Here is a 22,102-nt window from a genome sequence, read left to right on the forward strand (position 1 = left end):
TTTTTATCCTTCTGTTCTGCAGTTAAACTTAGATTTGTGTTATGCTTTATAGTTCTCATACCTTTCATGATAAAATATATTAAAAAGTATTCTAATCATCAGAAAAAAGAAAAGAAATTTTCCTTGAGTAACTAGGTAAAGAGTGGGAAGTAAGAAAAGGAGAAACATGATATATGCTTCTGTGTAAGAAAATGATTATCTAAAACAAAATTCGCTAATTTGGGTGCAGCAGACAACAGGGGAAAAGGGAAAGGATGCAATGGAATTAGTTTTAAGGATGCATACAGGTTAGCTATTTCAGTTCCTTACTCTTATAGATAGGTTCAAGTTCAAAATGCTAATTATTAAGTATTCATCTTGGGAGGTTATATAATCATTCTATATGAATTCTATACGTTTTTAAAAATTTCCTTCAGAGTTAGTTTTTGAGCAAGAAAATAAGCCTCATTGCTTGACAACCACATCTGTTTCTGACTAAAAGTCACATGGCCCAACTTGATCAACTAGTTTCTTCACCCGAGTAGAAGAGTTCCAAATTACTCTTTGCTACTTACAGTCTCTTTACTCTATAGCTACACTTTTTTAAAAAACTCCAGTTTTCATTTATACTATTACTAGTTTTATAATGACCTGGTCAATTGGTTTTTGAAACCCCATCTTTGCTAAAAACATTTAGAAAATTAATAATCAAGAATGCTAAAAAACGAAGTGCAGCTGGTATGGAAACTACCAATTGTGATTTGATTATAGAAAAGGATTTTGCCAGCAGAATGACCTAATGGATGCATACATTCTCCCAATATGCTTGATCACTGCCCATAAGTAGCCAAGAAGTTTTCTGGATTAAAACCAAAGGCTCAGACCAGGTGATTAAAATAAAAACTTAAAAAAAAAAGCTCGGGAAACACTCTCATTATGAGAATACTACCAATTAACTTCTTGAAGTTAACTAAGACATTCCAAAATATAGAAATATTTTGTTATTTGAATGCATGATACAAAGAAGAGGTATTTAATAAAAAGCTAAAGAAACCAGAGTACAAAACAGCTGAACATGTTAGATTGAGAAACCATAGTAACAGAATCTGGGGCTTGATTAGCAAAAAGAAGTCTTGTAGTTAATTGTTAGAACATGAGTGGTCAAAGGGGAATTGAGGTAAGCATCAGTCTCTTTTCCTGGTCTACACCAACTCAAAATGGCATTCCATTCCTTTTCACTCAATATATCCAAAATAGAATCATGGTTCTTTCTCTAAAACCAACTCCTCTTCCAGTGTTCCCCCATCTAAATTATACAACACTCCCTGGTTACTCATGGCAGAAACCTATCACTGATACCTCCCTCACCTTCTTCCACATAGGCAAACAATTACCAAGTCCTGTTTATTCTTACTTCTAATTATATCTCAAATATATCATCTTATCTCCATCAACACTGCCACCTGCTTAGTTCAAATCACTATTAGTTTCTAATAGTTTGAGATGCTCATATATATGCAGTTGGAGATGTCAGTTAGGCATGAACGATAGACTAGAGTTCAGAATGGAGTTATAAATTTAGGAACTCACAGACATATATAAATATGAGCATACATATATTCTTTGAACCCATGTGATAGATACAAATACCCAGGAGTGTGGAATTAGAAAGAATGAACCTTGAATAGAACCTCCAGAATGTCAACATTTCAGAGTTGGGTAAGAGGTGAAAAGAGAATTGAGAATGAGCAGCCAGCAAAGTAGGAAGAAACTTGGTAGAGGATGATCTCGGAAGCACAGAGTCCAGAGTTTTTAAATAAGGTGGGAAGGATCAAATATATTAGAAGCTCCTGAGAGATCAACAGCAAGATTAGCTTTAGTGAAAGATTACAACAGATGCCAAATTCAAAGTGGATTAAAAAAAAAAATTAAGACAGCAATATGAATAACCTTTCAAGAAACCTGGCTATGAAATAAAGAAGACAGGATCATAATGTCACTAAGATTCACTCTCACTTAATCTTCCAAATTACTATTATCTTTAATTTATAGATGAGGAAACTGAGGCTTAGAGAAGCCAATTAACTTGAAAAGGTGAAGGAACAAACCCAGTTTTCTCATCTCATCTAGATAATCCCTAAAAGTCTTCCTATCTCCAATAACAAAAAAAGAAAAATTATACCTCTGTTTCTGTTCCACAGCCATAATAAATTTAGCATCTTTCACAAGAACAGAAGCAGCCTGTTGTACACCTTTCCTTGTTGCACAAAACTGAAAATAAATGAATAATTCTTGGATTAATCATATTAAAAACTGAACATTACACTCAAAAATAAGCAACTAACAATCCATACCACAAGTGTGGGTTTCTGATCAGAGTATGTTTGTATAACACTGGCAATTTTGTAGTTGAGGGTTAAATCGAACTTAAATTCGGTTTGGTTACTTCTGCAGGGAAATCCAAGGACCACTTTCCGAAGTTTCACCGGCCTATGTCTCTCATCCATTTTCAGACATACAGCAGGTCTTTCACCATCTGAAAGCCATTCTGCAATCTTTAAATAACAGAAACATACATTAAAAGTTTTTTCGAGTCAAGTTTTATGGCTAAACATAACCAAATAATAGACCACTTTTAAAGAGAAGGTATAAAAATAATTAGGCTGTCTTTTTCAGTATTACATATTCCAGTGACACTATTCTATTTATATATTGGTAGGTATTATCAGTAGCAGTATTTTAAGATTATTCCCACTTTTCAACATGGTAAACTCCCAATTAATTATTTTGTTTTATTTTCCTTCCCAAGAGTCCAAAATAAAATTAAAAATGATTTTGGCAGAGAAACTGAATTTCTCACTATCATTATAACCTTCCCATTTTTCAGAACTATGCCTACATATGCATGACAGATCTTTTGAGTTGTGCTAAATAATAGCCAAAGAGTAGCAAAGTAATGGTTGGCTTATATTGGCAAGGGTTGACAATTTTTAAACAAAGAGCAAATAAATACTTGAGAGATGGCAGTGCCAAAAGCACATTTCAGATTCAATGCTTGAGTCACTTGTTAATTTCTGAAGCTATGGTGAGCAATCCTTACCTTCATATAACCTGGTTAGTAATTAGGCTTCATGCCTGCTCTGAAACTGACCATTGATTTGACAGGAAGATGGATTAATGAGTTTTTAGGTGCAGGGGAAGGAAATATTAAAACATTTTCAAGGCTACCATGTGTACAAAAAAGATCACACAAGAATTTAATTTGAAAGGAGAAGAAGGCCAAGAGTTGAAGACCTTAATTTAGGAGAAAATTGAGGAAGAGGATTTGTACAAAGAGAGAGGAAAGTAGCATTCACAGATGCAGTGATTATCACAAAGGGCAAAAGAATTTCAAGAATTACAGAGTATCGATATTTAATGACAGCTTACAAATCAGTAAGAAAAGTTTATTATCCTAATGTGAAACAAAGGGTAAAGAACATGACCTGACAAGGTACAAAAAAAGAACTTAAAGTAATTGATTGATATATTAAAAATATTTACTTCAACTTGATGCCCCCAGCTTTTTCTTTTTCAACATTTCTTTGGCAATTCAGGTTCTTTTCTGGTTCCATACAAATTTTAGGATTGTTTGTTCCAGCTCTTTGAAAAATGTCATTGGTATTTTGATCGGGTTGGCATTCAAAGTATTGATTGCTCTGGGCAGCGTAGACCTTTTAACAATGTTTATTCCTCCAATCCCATGAGCATGGAATGTTTTTCCATCTTTTTGTGTCTTCTTCAATTTCCTTCGTAAGTGTTCTGTAGTTTCTAGAGTATAGATCCTTTACCTCTTTAGTTAGGTTTATTCCAAGGTATCTTATGGTTTTTAGTGCTATTGTAAATGGAATCAATTCCCTAATTTCTCTTTCTACAGTTACATTGTTAGTGTATAGAAAAGCAACTGATTTCTGTGCATTGATTTTGTATCCTGCCACGTTACTGAATTGCTATATGAGTTCTAGTAATTTGGGGGTGGAGTCTTTTGGGTTTTCCACATAAAGTATCACATTGCCTGATTTCAAGCTGTATTACAAAGCTGTGATCACCAAGACAGCATGGTACTGGCACAAAAACAGACACACAGATCAATGGAACAGAATAGAGAGCCCAGATATGGACCCTCAACTCTATGGTCAACTAATCTTCGACAAAGCAGGAAAAATGTCCAATGGAAAAAAGACAGTCTCTTCAATAAATGATGCTGGGAAAATTGAAGAGCTATATACAGAAGAATGAAACTCAACCATTCTCTTACACCATACACAAAGATAAACTCAAAATGGATGAAAGACCTCAATGTGAGACAGGAATCCATCAAAATCCTAGAGGAGAACATAGGCAGTAACCTCTTTGACATCAGACATAGCAATTTCTTTCAAGACACGTCTCCAAAGGCAAAGGAAACAAAAGGGAAAATGAACTATTGGGACTTCATCAAGATAAAAAGCTTCTGCACAGCAAAGGAAACAGTCAACAAAATAAAGAGGCAACCCACAGGATGGGAGAAGATATTTGCAAATGACATAACAGACAAAGGGCTGGTATCTATGCTCTATAAAGAACTTCTCAAACTCAGCACCCAAAAAACTAATAATCCAGTCAAGAAATGGGCAGAAGACATGAACAGACATTTCTCCAAGGAAGACATATGAATGGCTAACAGACACATGAAAAAAATGTTCAACATCATTAGCCATCAAGGAAATTCAAATCAAAAACACACTGAGATACTACCTTATACCAGTTAGAATGGCAAAAATTAACAAGACAGGAAACAACAAATGTTGGAGAGGATGTGGAGAAAAGGGAACCCTCTTACACTGTTCGTGGGAATGCAAACTGGTGGAGCCACTCTGGAAAACAGTATGGAGGTTCCTCAAAAAGTTAAAAATAGAGCTACCCTATGACCCAGCAATTGCACTACTGGGTATTTACCCTAAAGATACAGATGTAGTGAGAAGAAGGGGCACATGCACCCCAATGTTCATAGCAGCAATGTCCACAATAGCCAAACTGTGGAAGGAGCCAAGATGCCCTTCAACAGATGAATGGGTACTTAGCCATCAAAAAGAATGAATATCCATCACTTGCATCAACATGGATGGAACTGGAGGGGATTATGCTAAGTGAAATAAGTCAAGCAGAGAAAGTAAATTATCATATGGTTTCACTTATATGTGGAGGGGCAGAGGGAAGAGGGGAAGAAGACTCTCCCCTGAGCAGAGAGCTTGGATTGCAGGACCGGGGATCATGACCTGAGCCAAAGGCAGACACTTAAACAACTGAGCCACTCAGGCACCCCGAAAACGATTTAAATGTAATAATAACAATAATTTAGTATAATATCCAGTGTTAGAATACAGAAAAATGGCTGATGGTGGAAGTATAAATGACTATACCATTTTTTGAAAGCACTGTTTCCTTAGAGTTTTATAGATCCTTTGACTCAGTTATTCCACTCTAGAAGTTCATCCTAGAGAAATAATCATGTTTTCAAAGATGTATTAACTTTAGCACCATTTACAATAGCAAAAATGGAAATAACCTTCCATTATTAAAGCATTAGATAAATAAATTATAATAAAACCACAAAAAGTATATTAAAGAAGAATTTCTAATGACATGGAAATGTCTGTAGGTGACATGCAAGTCATAAAAGAGCACGCATAGTATGATTCCACCTATACATCTGGAAAGACAAACACTGGGTTTCTGTTGGTTATATATACTTAAAAATTTTCTCTATTTTTCTTGAATATGAACAAAACAAGTTGTTAACTTAAGAACTGGAAAATGAATAATTTTGCCAAATTAAAGATAAATCAGGCAAAATTTTCCATTGGATTAGACAATATAGGAACTATTTGTGAAATTTCTAAGTAGTAGGGAAAAAAAGTCATTTTATAGTAGACTGAGAAGTAAATAAGAGTGAGGAACAATGAAACCATACTATTTTTCAAGAAGTTTTCCCAAACAATGAAAAAAAAATTAGGACAAGTACAATACTATGTACAATTATTTCTTTACCTGTCTGTGTACCCCATTAACCATGGGATCCTCCTCAAGGGCAGGGTCTATATGTTTTCACCTTTGTATCTATTATTAGTGCTTTCCATAATGCCACATAGAATGTGAAAAGGTGGGTGGTAATCACCTAAGCAATTATTTTTATTCTCCACCATACTTTGCTATACAACTACAGTCAGCTGATTACAACAACCATAACAAATTATTAGTCATTATGAGGTACCTGAAACCCATAAAAACCAAGACATTTAGATACTAGTAAACAACAGACTTATACCAAAAATGTTTCATTAAACCAAATCAACCAAATATTAAGGCCTAATACTGCCATACCTATGAAATCTAACCATAATTTTCTATAACATACTTTCCTACTTAAATCGGTTATGGGATTTACAGAAAAAAACCCTCACTCTCCTCTAAGATTAAAATGACAAAATATTTCAGTAGTCATAAAAAAATCTGATAGACTGAAATTCTAACTTACATCCTCAGCATTTGGAATTGTTGCAGATACAGCTACAAATCTCATTGGAATAACTGTGCTGCTATTTTCAGAAGTAGGAGATAAAGACTGTACAGTTTTCATTCTGCTAACTACAACTTCAAGAGTTGGTCCACGATTTTCATCTTTTACAACATGTACCTAAGAAAGAAATCAAGAAAAAAAATGATTAACTATAAAAATAAAAAACTATTTAATCAATTAAAATCCGTAATAATATTAACCCTCTTAAGAATATAGGCCTTTCCACTTGCAGGGATAAAACAGACATATAGTTTGCTTGAAAATGTCTTGTTTCTTTCTATCCATTCCAGTCATCATTTTATGTTTATCTCTGAAAATGAGTAATGTGTTCACTACCTCATCAATGAGAAAGAGTCTAACCAGCTTGACCAAAGAGTTGTCTCTCCATTTTCTAGTCATGCTATCCCATTTTTCCTAAAGAAAAAATACATGTGGTTTAACATGATAAGAAACTATAATAAATGTTATTAACATATCAATAAAAATCTTAACATGATACAAATGATGGGCAATATTTTAATTCACATCTTAAAAGTATCCTGAAAAAGATTTAAAGATCAAAAACATTTTAAAGGATTTTGATAGTCTTACAAGTGCTTAAAAAACTAAACCCCCATTTATTTTTGAGTTTAACCAAAATTATACAAAATTATAGTCTAATTTCATTTTTTAAGCCCTACCAAGGTCCTCCCTCTGCAACACATAATACTTCGATAAAAGAATACAAGCAAAAAGTAAGATTACAAATTATCCTCAATAACAAATTGCCTAATCATATCTTTTGTCTCTTTTTCCCATTTGATAATTTGTCTTTTACTTACTGATTAGTAAGTATTCTTTATAGTACTTTTTATGTTTGTTTGTTTTTTACATTGCAAATATGTTCTTCTACTTTGTATTTTCTTCTAACTTTTATACTTGGTGAAGAGAAACATTTTCTAATAAACCAAGGAAATAATAGAGTATAAATAACACCTACTGGAGTTGTCATAATAATATGGGCATGCTGAATCTCAAATAGGTCATCCATTACTGTATCTCCAGTGAGTTCTTTACAATTCAATCCTATTGGTCCAAATTTTTCTTTCCAATCATCAAAACGCTGACTACACAGGGCTTTTATTGGTGCCACTATAACAACATAAGATATATATTTTGAATGTCAGTGCAATTTTAAAATTACTTTCACAAACATTGGTTAATAAAATTAAGATAAAACTACACATCTAAGTGCTGCCTAATATTTATAAATTGAAAGAGTTAATATAAACATATTATCTAGAGATACAATCACGAGACTGAACTATAAATAGAAAAAGAAGTAATTATTCAGGGAATTGTAACTAAGAGCAGAAAGAGGTAAGGCAGGAGATTATTGCTTTTCATCATAAGCCTTTTTGTGATAATTTATTTTTTTAACCATGTATATAAATTACTTTGATGAAAAATTTTAAATATACATATACCTAAGAGAGTAGAGGTTCCTATGGAATTTTTTTAGAATTACAAAATGTTTGAATTTATTGTCCTTGTTGTACTTTAAAAAATAAACATGTAAAGGTCAAATTCTCAATTTAAGTATTACTTTTTATTTACAACTCTGGGAAAATGTGTTTGGAATTAATGTAAGAGACAAGAACAAATGTGATAGGTCTTCACTAAAAATGTATGGAGAACCAAGTATTAACTCTTATGGCTTGAACTTTAATTTATTTCTTACTTTTGCCTCACTGGTTTTTCATTATTATAATTAATTACACTTACAATATATAAATACTTACTGTAAACAATTTTAATGTTTGACCATGGCAATGGGACTTCCATTAATAATCTTGTTATAGCTAGTTCAAACACTACAGTTTTCCCAGAACCAGTTGGAGCACAAATCACAAAATTCCTATCTGTGTAAAGAAGCTAAAAAGTACAATTTAATCAATCATGGAATATATAGAATTTTTCATTCACACTCTCAATTTGTTAGAAAATATGTAAGAAAGACTCTCTAGAATAATAATTCAAATTATTTTTACCTCTAAACTTATTAAAATTCTAAACTTGCTCTAGATCCACAACCCTCAAAAAAAAAAACCCACCACTATTAATAATTTATCATTTTGTGTTTTTTTGTGAAAGTAATATGTTAGACCTAGAAGAAAATAATTTCTTTAGCTTCCAGAGAAATTGTATAAATCTAATAAATATAAACAAACCCCCCTATGAAAGTCACATGCATTCATTTAGCAAACATTTTTTTAGTTCCTATAATGTACCAGTCACTGAGTGTGGCAATGGAAACATAAAGATGAATGTGATCTAGTCCTTGCCCTTAGAGAACACACAATAAAATAAGAAGAGGTAGATAAGTAAAAATCATAATAAAATACTTACATCATCAAAGGCTTTGGACTGTATATAGTTGAAATATGGGAATTCCTTGAAAATACTTCTAAATTTTGCCGCTTAGATTAGCATTAAGGAGTCAAATATTTCAGAATTTTAAGAATTGGTTACTTTTAATTTAAAAATTCAATTAATCAATATTAACTTTGATAATATTTAGTGATGAGGCTTTAATACTTGCTATTTTAACATCGTAAGAAAGGAATTAATAGATATAGAGGGAGGGACCAACGTGGCAACATAAGAGGCTCCTGAACTTTCCCTCCTCCCACAGATGCACCAAATATATAGTTACACATGGAGCAATTCTAAGAAAAATCCAGAAATTAGTTAAGTGACTCCTACACATTGGGTGAATGAAAATACCCACAATAAAATGGGTAGGGAAGGCTGAGACAACTCTTACCCTAAATCCCATCATTGGCACAGTACCACACAATTGGGAAGGAACTCCCAAACCCCAGCTTCTCCCTGAGGAGCAAAGAGTTTGGACCACACATCTAGAGTCCCGACCTTTAAGGCTCCCACCCACAGGATAAGTGCCCAAAACACCCAACTCTGTAAGCCAACAGGGCTTGAATTCATGAGACCCACAGGACTATAGCAAACAAATAAGCAACTCTTAAATGGGCACAGGAAACAACCCCCCTTCTCTGCAGATATACTCAGTGCAGAGGGGAGCAGCAAAAATATTCATCTCCAGTTTCTACCTGGAAAGGATTTCACTGCATATTTTCTCAGCTGCTACCTCAGGTTCTGGCTTCTAAAGAGCCTGCACATAGGTGCTAATTACAACTCTCCCCTTTGGGACACTGATACATTTTAGCACAACTACTAGAAGCCATTAAGAACAAAGACAGTGAGTTGGGCAATCAGAAAGGTTCGAAAGGCAACTAGGAGCTTGGGCTAGGTTAATTGATGAGGCTCATCTCCTAAGACCAGCCTGTCAAGATTGGGAGAGGTGGGTATTTTATCCAATGTGTAGAAACCAGCACAGAGGTTAAGGAAAATGAAGAAATGGGAATATTTCCAAACAAAAGAACAAAATAAATCTCCAGAAACCAAACTTAACAAAATAGAGATAAGTGATTTACCCAATAGTTTAAAATAATGCACAAAAATGCTCACCAAGGTCAGGAAAGCAATGCATAAACAAAGTAAGAATTTCAACAAAGTCATAGAAAATATAAAAAAGAACCAAACAGAAATCACAGGGATTCAACATCAGACAGATCAAACAGAAGAAAGAATCAATGAACTCAAAGACAGGGCAATGGAATTAATCCAGTCAGAGGAACAAAATGAAAAAAGAATGAACAAGAAAATGAAGATAGCTTAAGGGACTTATTTTACACTGATACCAAAGCCAGGTAAGGATACTACAAGAAAAGAAAATTACAGGCCAATATCCCTAATGAACATAGATGCAGAAATCATCTACAAAATATTAACAAACCAAATTCAACAGTATATTAAAAGGGTCACACCCCCATGATCAAATGGAATTTATTTCTGGAATACAAAGATGGTTTAACAACCACAAATCAATCAACATGATATCCCCATATTAAAAAGTTAAAGATCAGGGGTTCCTAGCTGGCTCAGTCAGTAGAGCATGTGACTCCTGATCTGAGGGTTATGAGTTCAAACCCCACATTGGGCATAGAGCTTACTTTAAAAAAAAAAAAAAAGTTAAAGATAAAAATATGATCATCTCAATAGATGTAGAAGAAGCATTTAACAAATACAGTATCTTTTCATGATAAAAACTCTCCAGAAACTGGCTAAAGAAGGAATATACCTCAATATAATAAGGCCATTATGACAAGCCCACAGCTAACATCATATTCAATGGCAAAAAGCTGAAAGCTTTTGTCTAAGATTAGAAAAGAGACAAGGATGCCCACTTTCACCACTTTTAATAGTAGTGGAAATCATAACCAGAGCAATTAGGCAAGAAAGAGATATAAAAGGTATCCAAATTGAAAATGAAGAAGTAGTCTCTATTCACAGATGACATCATATTATATAGAGAAAACTCTAAAGACTCCACCAAAAAACTGTTAGAACTAATAAATTCAGTAAAGTTGCAACATACAAAATAAATAAACAAAAATCAGTTCCATTTCCATACACTAACAAAATATCAAAAAGAGAAATGAAGAAAACAATCCTATTTATAATAGCATCAAAAAATAAAATACTAAGGAATAAAGTTAACCATCCCATTTACAATAGCATCAAAAATAAAATACTAGTGAATAAATTTAACCAATTACTGTTTAAGACACTGATGAAAGAAATTGAAGACACAAATAAATGGAAAGATATTCCATGTTCAAGGATTCAAGAACTGATATTGCTAAATTGTAAAGTGCCAAAGCAATCTACAGATTCAATTCAATCCTTATCAAAATTCCAACTGCATTTTTCAGAGAAATATAAAAAACAATCCTAAAATTCATATGGAGTTATACAAGACCCTAATGGCCAAAGCAATCTTGAGAAAGAAGAACAAAGCCAGAGGCATCATACTTCCTGATTTCAAACTGTATTACGAAGCTACAGTAATAAAAAACCCAGATGGTATTGGCATAAAAACCAGACACCTAGATCAATGAGACAGAATAGATAGCCTAGAAATAAATCCATGTGTATATGGTCAATAAATTTTCAACCAAGGAGCCAAGAACTGGGAAAAGATAACCTCTTCAATAAAAGGTACTGGGAAAACTGGATATCCACATGCAAAAGAATGAAACTGGATCCCTTGCACTATATACAAAAATCAACTCAAAGTGGATTAAACACTTGAATGTAAGACCTGAAATCCTAAAACTCCTAGAAGAAAACATGGGGGTAAACTTGCCTACACTAGTCTTGGCAATTATTTTTTTTTTAGATTTAAAACCAAAGGCAAGGCAACAAATGCAAAAGTAAAAAAGTGTGCTACTTCAAACTAAAAGGCTTCTGCACAGCAGGGGAAACCATGAACAAAGTGAAAAAGCAACCTATGGAACAGGAGAAAATATTTGTAAACCATATATATGATAAGGGGTTAATATCCAAAATACACAAGGAACTCATACAACTCAATAGCAAAAACCAAATAACCCAATTTAAAAATGGACAAAGGACCTGAACAGACATTTTTCCAAAGAAAACACAAATGGCCAACAGTACATGAAAAGTGCTCAACATCACTAATCATGAGGGAAATGTAAATTAAAACCACAATGAGATATCACCTCACACCTGTTAGGATGTCATTGACATACATATGCACCAAAAAGACAAAAGATAAGTGCTATGAGGATGTGGAGAAAAGGGAACCCTTGTACACTGTAGGTAGGAACATAAAGGGGTATAGCCATTATGGAAAACAGTATGGAGGTTCCTTCAAAAATTAAAAATAGAACTATCTTATGATCCAGCAATTTCACTTCTGGTACATATTCAATATGGGGCTTGAACTCACAACCCTGAGATCAAGACCTGAGCTGAAATCAAGAGTCAGACACTTAACAGACTGAGCCACCCAGGTGCCCCTAGGGTTCATTTTCAAAGGAAACAAAACAGTATCTCACACAGATAACTGTATTCCCATGTTCACTGCAGCATTATTCACAATAATCAAGGTATGGAAATAATCTGAAGTGTTTGTCAAGGGACAAATGGATAAAGAAAATGTGATATATCACACACACACACACACACACACACAATGAAATATTATTCAGCCTTAAAAAGGAAGGGAATTCTGCCTTTTTTTGACAAATTGGATGAACCTGAAGGCCATTTTGCAAAATGAATTAAGTCAGAAAGAGAAAGACAAATAATGCACAGTATAACTTATAAGTGGACTCTTAAAAAAACATAAAAGGTCAAACTCATAGAAATAGAGTAGAATAGTGGTTGACGGGATGGGGATATGGGAGAAATAGAAAGAGGCTGGTAAGAAGGTATAAACTTTCAGCTGTAAAATTAGTAAGGTCTGAGGATCTAATGTATGACATGGTGACTAGAGTTGATAGCACTGTATTATATAATTGAAAAAAAAAGGTAAACAGGGAAGGTGATGGAGGGTAGAAACTAATTTGATGGTGGCAACCTATTATAGTGCATATGTATGTCAAATTACCATGTCATACATGTGATACAGTATATTAAAATTTTGTCAATTATACCTCAATAAAGCCAGGAGGGAGAGAAATTAATAGAAATTATTACAGTCCCCATTAACAGTTCATATTCTGAAAAGAACTTGTAAAGTCCCTATGCAGAAACAAGGTTTATATAAGGGTTAAAAATTTGACAATTAAAAAAAAATTTGATAATTAAATCTGATAGAAAAGATGCAGAAAGTTGCATATGTACCAGTATATCAAAACTAAGTGTATAGTGTATCTTTTGCAGAGTGTTTTCTTATTCATGTTGACTAGGCCATTTGATTTTTGTATCTCCTTTAAAGTTCCCAATTTCACTTTTTACATTTTAACTGTTTTAACTTTTTAACTTTGGTTGTGTTTCATTAGCTGATATGTGTTTCTGGTCACCTAACCCTGAATCCCTTTGTTTTCAATAATTTGGTTGTACTAAGTGGTGGATTTAATTGCAATTATCAGCATATTGGCTCTACAAGAACTTAAACTGTCCTTCCTCTGTAAGAAAGCTCCAAAATATTAATAGATATGAAAAATAAACTGCCCCCTCTCCAAGGTGAGAGTCTATTGTCAGTTTGGGAGATACCTGTACTTACATGGTATTCTTCTCAGTCTGAGTCACATCTATCAACTACATCTATTAAATACTATATGCAAAATACATTACTGGATTTAGAAAGCTGTGGGAAGCTATAAAGAAGAAAATGAGTTCTTACAATGGAGGCTGTTAGAATCTATTAGGAAACAAGAAATAATATATCTGAGAATACAAATACATAATTATTTAAGCAATTATATTTTTATGAACATATACAAAAATTGATGACTGTAGTAAGTGATCTTGTTAAAAGGTTAAATGAGAACATATTACTTCTCTGCTCAAATTGCCCACCTTCTCTCAAAGCATATGACTACATGGCCCTACATGATCTTGCTTCTCCCCTCCATCTTTGTGATTCTGACCTCAGGTCCTACTACTCTTGCCTCTGACTAATCTCTTCTAGCTATATTGGATTCTTTTCTGTTCTTCAAAAACAGCAGCCATGTTCCTGCTGTAAGGCCTTCCCTCTGCCTAAACTGCTTCCCTCCTTATTTCCTTGGCTCTTTCACTTCCTTCAATTGCTTACATCTCTCCTTCACAAAAAGACCTACCCAAATTACTCCATTTAATTCTAATCTTGAGCCCTCAATTCTAGCATCCCCAATTTAATCTCCCTTACTCTGCTCCACTTTTTCATTTTGCATATTACTCATTGCCTTTTAACATACTATATGACTTATTTATACACTGTTACAATTGTTCAGATCTGTCTTCTTCCCCACCCCTATCCCAAGAATGTTAACTCCTCAAGGTCAAGGATTCATTATCTGTTTTCTCAACTGACATATCCCAAATACCTAGAACAGTGCCTGGCACACAGTAAGCACTCAATTAATATAGGTTTGCATTTATTAAATCAAGCAGATAATATACAAATCTTCATTTTACTTTCAGTTATACAGAGTATCAGAATATTTGTGCCAAAACAAAAGTGTAATTTTGAGTTTGTCAATCCATCAAGCTTTTGAAAGAATCTCATTTTTCCTTCAAAATATGTCTCTTCCTATAAAATATTTATTTGTAACAAGCCCACAAGTGGGCCATCATGCTGGTTTTTCTCTCATTAGGTGGTTCCATATCAATTTGCACTCAAAAAATGAATCTTTGATTCAGAGTAGATGTAGAATTAGTTTTCCAGCTCATGAGAAAACTCAACTACTAACATCATTTATCATCACTATAAACACTTGATATCAAATTTTTCCTTTCATTCAACAAACTCTCAGCAATGTCACTGCATTTATATGTTATAACAGGTAGGAAAATATCTGCAGAATTGAAAATTATAAGATTACTATAGCAAAATCAATCTGACCAAGCTTCTATTGTCCCGAGGATTCAAATATAATATTATAAAAGAATTAGAAAATATGTCATGTCCAAGTAATTCCAAAACTCTCAAATTATCATGAAAAGCATTTAGTCTTCTTTAAATACACACTTAGAAATAATAAAAAGTAGCAGTTCTGTGAGTTTGACAGCAAATGAACTTTTTGAACAACAAATCAATGCAGACAAAAGTATGCAGTATTCTTAACAGAGACCTAAGCAACAGAAACATTTCAGCTGAGCTAATACAGCATGAAAATCTTTAAAACTCTTCAGAAAAGTTACTGTCATATTATGGCAAGTCCAGTAAGCGATAAGAAGACTTTCCCATCATACAGATAATGAAATGAACTTTAACTGTTTAAGGCTAACCTATTTCCTGTGTTCCAACCATATTTAGATCACCAGAGAGAAGAAAGCACAGCAGGATTGAGACACCATGCTGAACAGAAGCACTAAAAGCTGACCACATCTGAAGCTGTGATATCATCATGTATAACCCTTTATTGTTCCCTCCCCCCATTCTAACTTAGTTCAGTTATCTGCATTGGAGGCAACTTTTCATGATTGGTCAGGCAAATATTTTCTAACCATACCTCAGAATGGTCTCAGTCCCCTGACTACCCAGGATTAGAATAATTGTCCCTTAGATTCCTCCAGTTCAGGAGGAATTCATTTTATGTTTTGCCAACTGGACGATAACTTTTGTGGAGTCTAGAGCCTTACCCAGCTTTGAGTCATTAATTCCATATCCTAAAGCATGGTTTTGATGATACAACTTGACTTGCTCAAAATACTGCATGGTTTCTCCTCATTGCTTAATAAATTAAAAAACAAAAACAAAAACAAAACCTCTTGACCTTGGTATTCATGACATTAAATAACCTGATCCTAAGATACCTTTCAATCATTACGTCCTACTACTCCTGTAATCATAGCTTTTATTTCAGCCAAACTGGAATGCTTGTTCTTTCTAACATATTCCATACTATTTTAACCTCATCCTGGCTCATGGCTACTCCCTTTGCCAGAACAATTTCCCTTACCTGCCTTTCAGTGTATTTGGAGATGGATGAATAAGGGATGGCCTTCCTTTCAAGGAGTTCATAGGTCATAGGGAAATGGTCACATAATAGTCACAGTTGCTGGATTATAATAAAAAACAGTAAGTACACTGTTATAGACATACATGAAGTATCAAAAAAGCAAAGAGGATGTTACCTCCAGAACACATATATGTACTCAAAATATTTATATTGGAAATGCCCAGACATGTAAATCAGATCATAGGTATAAGCTGCAAATTTCATTCAAAAAATGCTAGATTTGTAAAAATATCCCCAATCCACAAAATGTCCCATTCTCATTTATTTCCCCTATCCATGTTTATCCCAATATGCTATCCTTACCCAAAGTGTAAGAAATTATCCGTATCTAAGTAAATATGCTCAGAATTCAGCCAATAATACAAATCTCATTTCTATATTTATCTTGTCACAAACTGGTAACAAGCAGTTCACAAACTGGCACCAGTCTGCAGACCACACTTTGAACAGCACTGATTCTCACACACACTGGGTCTCTTACATGACCCAAAAGATTCACTTCTCCTTCTTTTTCTTTGTCAGTAAAATAAACATAGACACAATGAAATAACATGCTTACAAGTTATGAATACAAATATAAAGTTGCTGTAGTAAAATAATTTAAAGGATACGGATTTCTGTGACAGCCTTCAAGGAATCTAAATCATTTTCTGTTACCCCTAAAAAAAAAATTCTACATATTCATATAGGTATTTTTAATCTCTTCCATACAAATTGCTTCAATAAAACTAGCATAACTTTCTATTAACAGCACACTTAAATATTAGATCATAGTTTATTTCATTTTTTATTTTTTTAAGTAGGCTCCACGCCCAACACAGGGTTTGAACTCACAACCCTGACACCAAGAGTCACATGCTCTACCAACGGAACCAGCCAGGCACCCTAGATCATAGTTTAAAAAATGCAATATGATCGGGGCGCCTGGGTGGCTCAGTCGGTTAAACCTTTGGCTTTGGCTTTGGCCTTTGGCTCAGGTCATGATCCCAGCGTCCTGGGAACAAGACCTGCATCGGGCTCCCTGCTTGGCAGGAAGCCTGCTTCTACCTCTCCCATTCCCCCTACTTGTGTTCCCTCTCTCGCTGTCTCTCTCTCTGTCAAATAAATAAAATCTTTAAAAAAATGCAATATGATCAAGAAATGCAGAAATTGCACACAGATAATCTACTCAAATTTATTATTTTTTTAATTCTTCCTTATGCTGAGAAATACAGACTAGTTTGTTTTGTTATAAAACCAACTGAAAAAGCAGAGAATTAACCTTGAACTTCATGAGGTTGGGATGCAACTGAAAAAGTTGGTGCTTTGAATATGTCTTCTCTGATTTCAGAAGCAGAAAAAGTATTGCTTGCTGTAAACATGTTAATCTCTGAATATTGATGTTTCTGCTTACTACTGCTACTTTTCCATGATTCCCCTTTGTTCACTTCTGTTGGAGCAATTTTCACTGAGCCAATAGGAGAGTCCAAGTTTGTACTGTCATTAGAATTAACACCCTCATGTATATTGTCAGATATTTTAAATAATCTGCAAAAACAAAACAAAACATGTTTGCACTTGTAATAGCTGCGTAGAATGGGAAAAACTAGCATAAAATTGGTCCCTTTAAAAATGCCCATAGATTGTGGTTTATTCAAACATAAAATGTAAGCATACCCCTAAAATATGATTTCACGAATTTACCACTGAATTATGTCTTTTCACTTTTCAGAAACTCAAATCCATTTGTAGACTCCAACCTCCAAGACAACCCCAATGATACCTGTCTCCTGCTATTCACACCCTTTTCAAATTAGGACTTTGAGTCAGGACAGAATTACATGACTAGCAGAGTATTGAGGAAGTACAGTGTATGACTTCCAAGGGAAGGTCATAAAAGACACTGTCACTTCTGCATGGCCTCTTGGATCATTCACACTTAGAGAAGAGCTAGCCACTATATCATGAGAATACACAGGCAACTATATGGAGAGGCCCATGTAGACAGGTATTGTGGCATCTTGTCAGTAATAGCATAAACTTCCCAAACATTATTCAATAATTCAATATAAGAAATACTAAATAAGTATAGATGTCAAGAAGAACACTTTGCAAAGAAGTATTTTCTTTGCAAAGTTCTAGAAAACACAGGCCCTCTTTAGGATTGCAATTTATTATATTCAACTGATCAAAAGACAACCCATCAAACTAATTTGTTCACCATAGCCCTAAGGGATGAAGTGACCATTAAAGTTCCTAATACAGGGGTGCCTGGGTGGCTCAGTCGTTTAAACGTCCAACTCTTGATTTAGGCTCAGGTCATGACCTCAGGGTCCTCAGATTGAGCCCCATGTAGGGTATGGAGTTTGCTTAAGATTCTCTCTCTGCCTCTCCCTCTGCCCCTCCCCAACCCTGCTTGTGCACATATGGATGTGCTCACTCTCGCCCCCCCTCAAAAAACAAATAAAATTAAAAAAAAATAAAGTTCCTAATACAACACTTGTGTCTTACAAAATAAGTAATAGGGATGACAGAAGATATCAGTCTTAAAAAATTCTATAAGAAATGACATCCAAACAAGTATTGTGCAAATACAGAACACTTTCTAAATTATTTTTACTATTAATTTTTAATGACATGTTTCTATATAAAAAAGCAGGAGTCTTTAAAAACACTATAGAATGAGAAATACACTTCAGAACAAACTGTAGGGTTGCATTCTCCAATGCCAGCAGTTCTATCTTTCAGAAAATTCAAAAGCAGATGATTAGCCTTGGATAATATAGTAGAATCTGATTTTGAAATGGTATTGAGGACAAGAAAAACAACTTACACCACAGGATGACTCCTTGCTATATGCTGTCATATAGGTTAAAAGCATGGCATTTGGAAACTGACAAACCTGGGTTTAAATCCAAAGCTTCTCCACTTTCTAGCTGTATGACTTTAGAGTTTGAAATAAGTTTCGTGAACTATAATAATAATATCCATGTGCTAGTTACCTAAATTCTCTGGACCTCAGATTCTTCCTAGTTCCTCTGGAACTCCCACTCCATAAACTCCCCTATGTCCTCAACTTCTTCACTGATTATTATAGTTACTTCCTGGTCTTAACAAAAATATTGCATTGCCCTAAAAAACTCTTGCTTTTTAAACTTAAGTAGAAATTGTTAATTTTTCCACATCCAATGTACTTGAAGATTGAGAGTCTGTGCCTTCTCCATCCCAAATCTACATCGTTATTCTTCCATTCTCTTATAGAAGTATCTGTGCCGACTAGTTAAAGCACCTTGTAACCCTCCTCATAGCATATATCATATATCAACTTATGGTCACTTTAGAATCTTTTCCTCTCAATTCCAAATCCAGCCACCTCTGCATTACTTCAACTTCACATAGATGAGCTGTTCAAAATCCTCCTCCCGTCCATTTCTTAGGCATTCATCTACAGTGGCTTTCTCCTTCAAACAATTTCATTCACCTATTCTCTCATCTTAAACACTGTCATTATCCAGAACTACTCCTCCTCTCAAATCAATCATTCCAATATATATTCTCTGACCACAGCCTCTTATCCTTATAGCTTGTTTACACAAGTTACCAATGAGGTCAAAAAACAAATTTACTGTAATGAACCTCTTTATTTTCTCCCAAACTATCTTCCCTTCTCTTTTCTTATCTACCTTTAATGGACTTAGATCCCATGGACTATCTTTTTGACCACTCTTTTACTAGTATTCTAAACTCCAATTCCTTTTTATCCTTTTAACATCCTTATCTTGCAAAACCTCAATCCTAGATGAATCTATCTACTTTTTAAAATAGTTGCAGCCAGGCAGGGGAACACTACTGGAAAAAGCAGTTAGGTAGATGATACAACACTCTGAACAATAAATTGAGAGTCATCATCAGCAAGATTGCAGACACAAGATCAATATACCAAAATCAATTGCTAATGTCTATACACTTGCAATGTACAATCTGAAAAAAAAATTTAATTACATTTATAAAAGCATCAAAAAGAATAAAATACTTAGAAATAAACTTAAAATAAGTTTGACTTGTCCACTGAAAATCTAACATCATTGAAAAAAATTAAAGAAAATCTAAACAAATGAAAAGATATCCCATGTTCATAGACTAGAAGACTTAATGGTATTAAGATGGCAATACTCCTCAAGTTGATCTACAGATTCGACACCATCCCCATCAAAATCACAGCTGGCTTTTTTGCAGAAATTTACCAGTTTATCATAACATTCATATGAAAATGCAAAGAACCCAGAGAAGCCAAAAAAAAAAAAAGATCTCGAAAAAAGGAACAAAATTGGAGGACGCACACATTCTAATTTAAAACTTTACAACAAAGCTATGGCAATCAAGACAGTGTGGGATATGTACTTATGCAAAGCATAAGGGGAGATATATTGGTCAATGGAATAGAATTAAGAGTCCAGAAATAAACCTTTATTTAGTAGATAATTTCCTAGTTAGTATAATAGGAAATATACATTTGGTCTTTGTTCCCAGTACCTGGCACAGAGCTCCTAAAACCTTGGAATTTCCTGTGTGATAGTAGTGATAAAAAGCATCTTTTGTTATTCATGACAAACCTCTTTCAATTATACCTGAATTTATGCTAATGAAGTGACTCTTGTAGGACCTCTATATAGCTTCAGGATGGGGGTTAACTGCCAGAAAAAAATAAACCCTAATTAGAGAAGGTTGAACTTTCAGCCTCATCAGTGACATCCAAGGTAGAAAGAAGAATGGAGATTGAGTTCAATCACCAACGGCCAATGATTTAATCAATCATGACTACCTAATGAAACTACCATGAAGGAAAAACCCCTATATGACATGGGGTTCAGAGAGCTTCAAAGGTTAACAGGGGTGCCTGTGTGGCTCAGTTGGTTGACCATCAGACTCTTGATTTTGGCTCAGGTCATGATCTCAGAATTCTGGGATCAAGCCCTGTGTCAGGCCCTGCACTCAGCATGGAGTCTGCTTGTCCCTCTCCCTCTACTCCTCCCCCCCAACTCATGCACTCTCTCTCTCTCTCTCTAAAATAAATAAATAAATATATAAAATCCTTAAAAAAATAGATCACAGACCTAAACATAAGAGCTAAAACAATATAAATCTTATAAGAAAATGCAGTAGTAAATCTTTATACAACCTTGGATGAAGCAATAATTTCTTGGATATGACACCAAAAACCCAAGCAACAAAAGAAAAATTAAATAAACTGGACCTCATCAAAATTTAAAACTTTTGTGCTGCTAAGGACATTATCAAAAAAGTGAAAAACAACACAGAGAATGGGAGAAATATTAGCAAATCAAACGGCTGATAAGAGACTTTTATCAGAACATATAAAGAACTCTTACAACTCAACAATAAAAAGAAAACCCAATTAAAAAACAGGCAAAGGATTTGAAGAGACATTACTCCAAAGGTAGTATACAACTAGCCAATAATTACATGAAAAGATACCCAGTATCATAAGTCATTAGGGAAATACTAATCATATCCACTTCATACCCACTGGGATGGCTACAATAAAAAAGATGAACAATAACAACTGCTGACAAGGATGTAGAGAAATTGGAACCCTCACATTTTGCTTGTAGGATTATGAGGTGGGCAGTTATTCTGGAAAATAATTTGGCAGTTTTTCAAAAAAGTTAAATATATTGTTACCATATGACCCAGCAATTCCAATTCTAGGTATAAATCCAAAAGAATTTAAAAAATATATTCACACAAAAACTTGCACATGAATGTTCACAGCAACATTAATAATAATAGCCAAAAAGTGGAAACAATTCAAATGTTCAACAATTGATAGATAAACAAAATGTTGTATTGTCCACTCAATGGAATATTATTTGACAATAAAAAGAATGAAGTATTGATACACGACATAATATGGATAAACCTTGAA

At 34.1% G+C, this 22,102-nt stretch overlaps 1 protein-coding gene across 13 annotated transcripts in view; it reads right to left on the bottom strand.

Annotated features, from left to right (window-relative positions):
• HFM1 (helicase for meiosis 1) overlaps window positions 1–22,102 on the bottom strand; it is a 124,621-nt gene that overhangs the window by 91,195 nt on the left and 11,324 nt on the right. For 12 of the 13 annotated variants that reach the window (XM_027569609.2, XM_027569573.2, XM_027569563.2 and 9 more), the window contains 9 exons: window positions 17,438–17,703; window positions 16,788–16,835; window positions 8,966–9,036; window positions 8,359–8,491; window positions 7,557–7,708; window positions 6,914–6,991; window positions 6,536–6,694; window positions 2,334–2,534; window positions 2,162–2,250 (listed from right to left, as the gene is read on the bottom strand). In XM_027569609.2, coding sequence (XP_027425410.1) covers window positions 2,162–2,250; window positions 2,334–2,534; window positions 6,536–6,694; window positions 6,914–6,991; window positions 7,557–7,708; window positions 8,359–8,491; window positions 8,966–9,036; window positions 16,788–16,835; window positions 17,438–17,703 — 1,197 coding nt within the window. The remainder of the gene's footprint in view (window positions 1–2,161; window positions 2,251–2,333; window positions 2,535–6,535; window positions 6,695–6,913; window positions 6,992–7,556; window positions 7,709–8,358; window positions 8,492–8,965; window positions 9,037–16,787; window positions 16,836–17,437; window positions 17,704–22,102) is intronic. The other variant, XM_027569638.2, reaches the window with a different exon arrangement.

The sequence above is a fragment of the Zalophus californianus genome, chromosome 4, assembly GCF_009762305.2.
Source record: "Zalophus californianus isolate mZalCal1 chromosome 4, mZalCal1.pri.v2, whole genome shotgun sequence".
NCBI lineage: Eukaryota > Metazoa > Chordata > Mammalia > Carnivora > Otariidae > Zalophus > Zalophus californianus.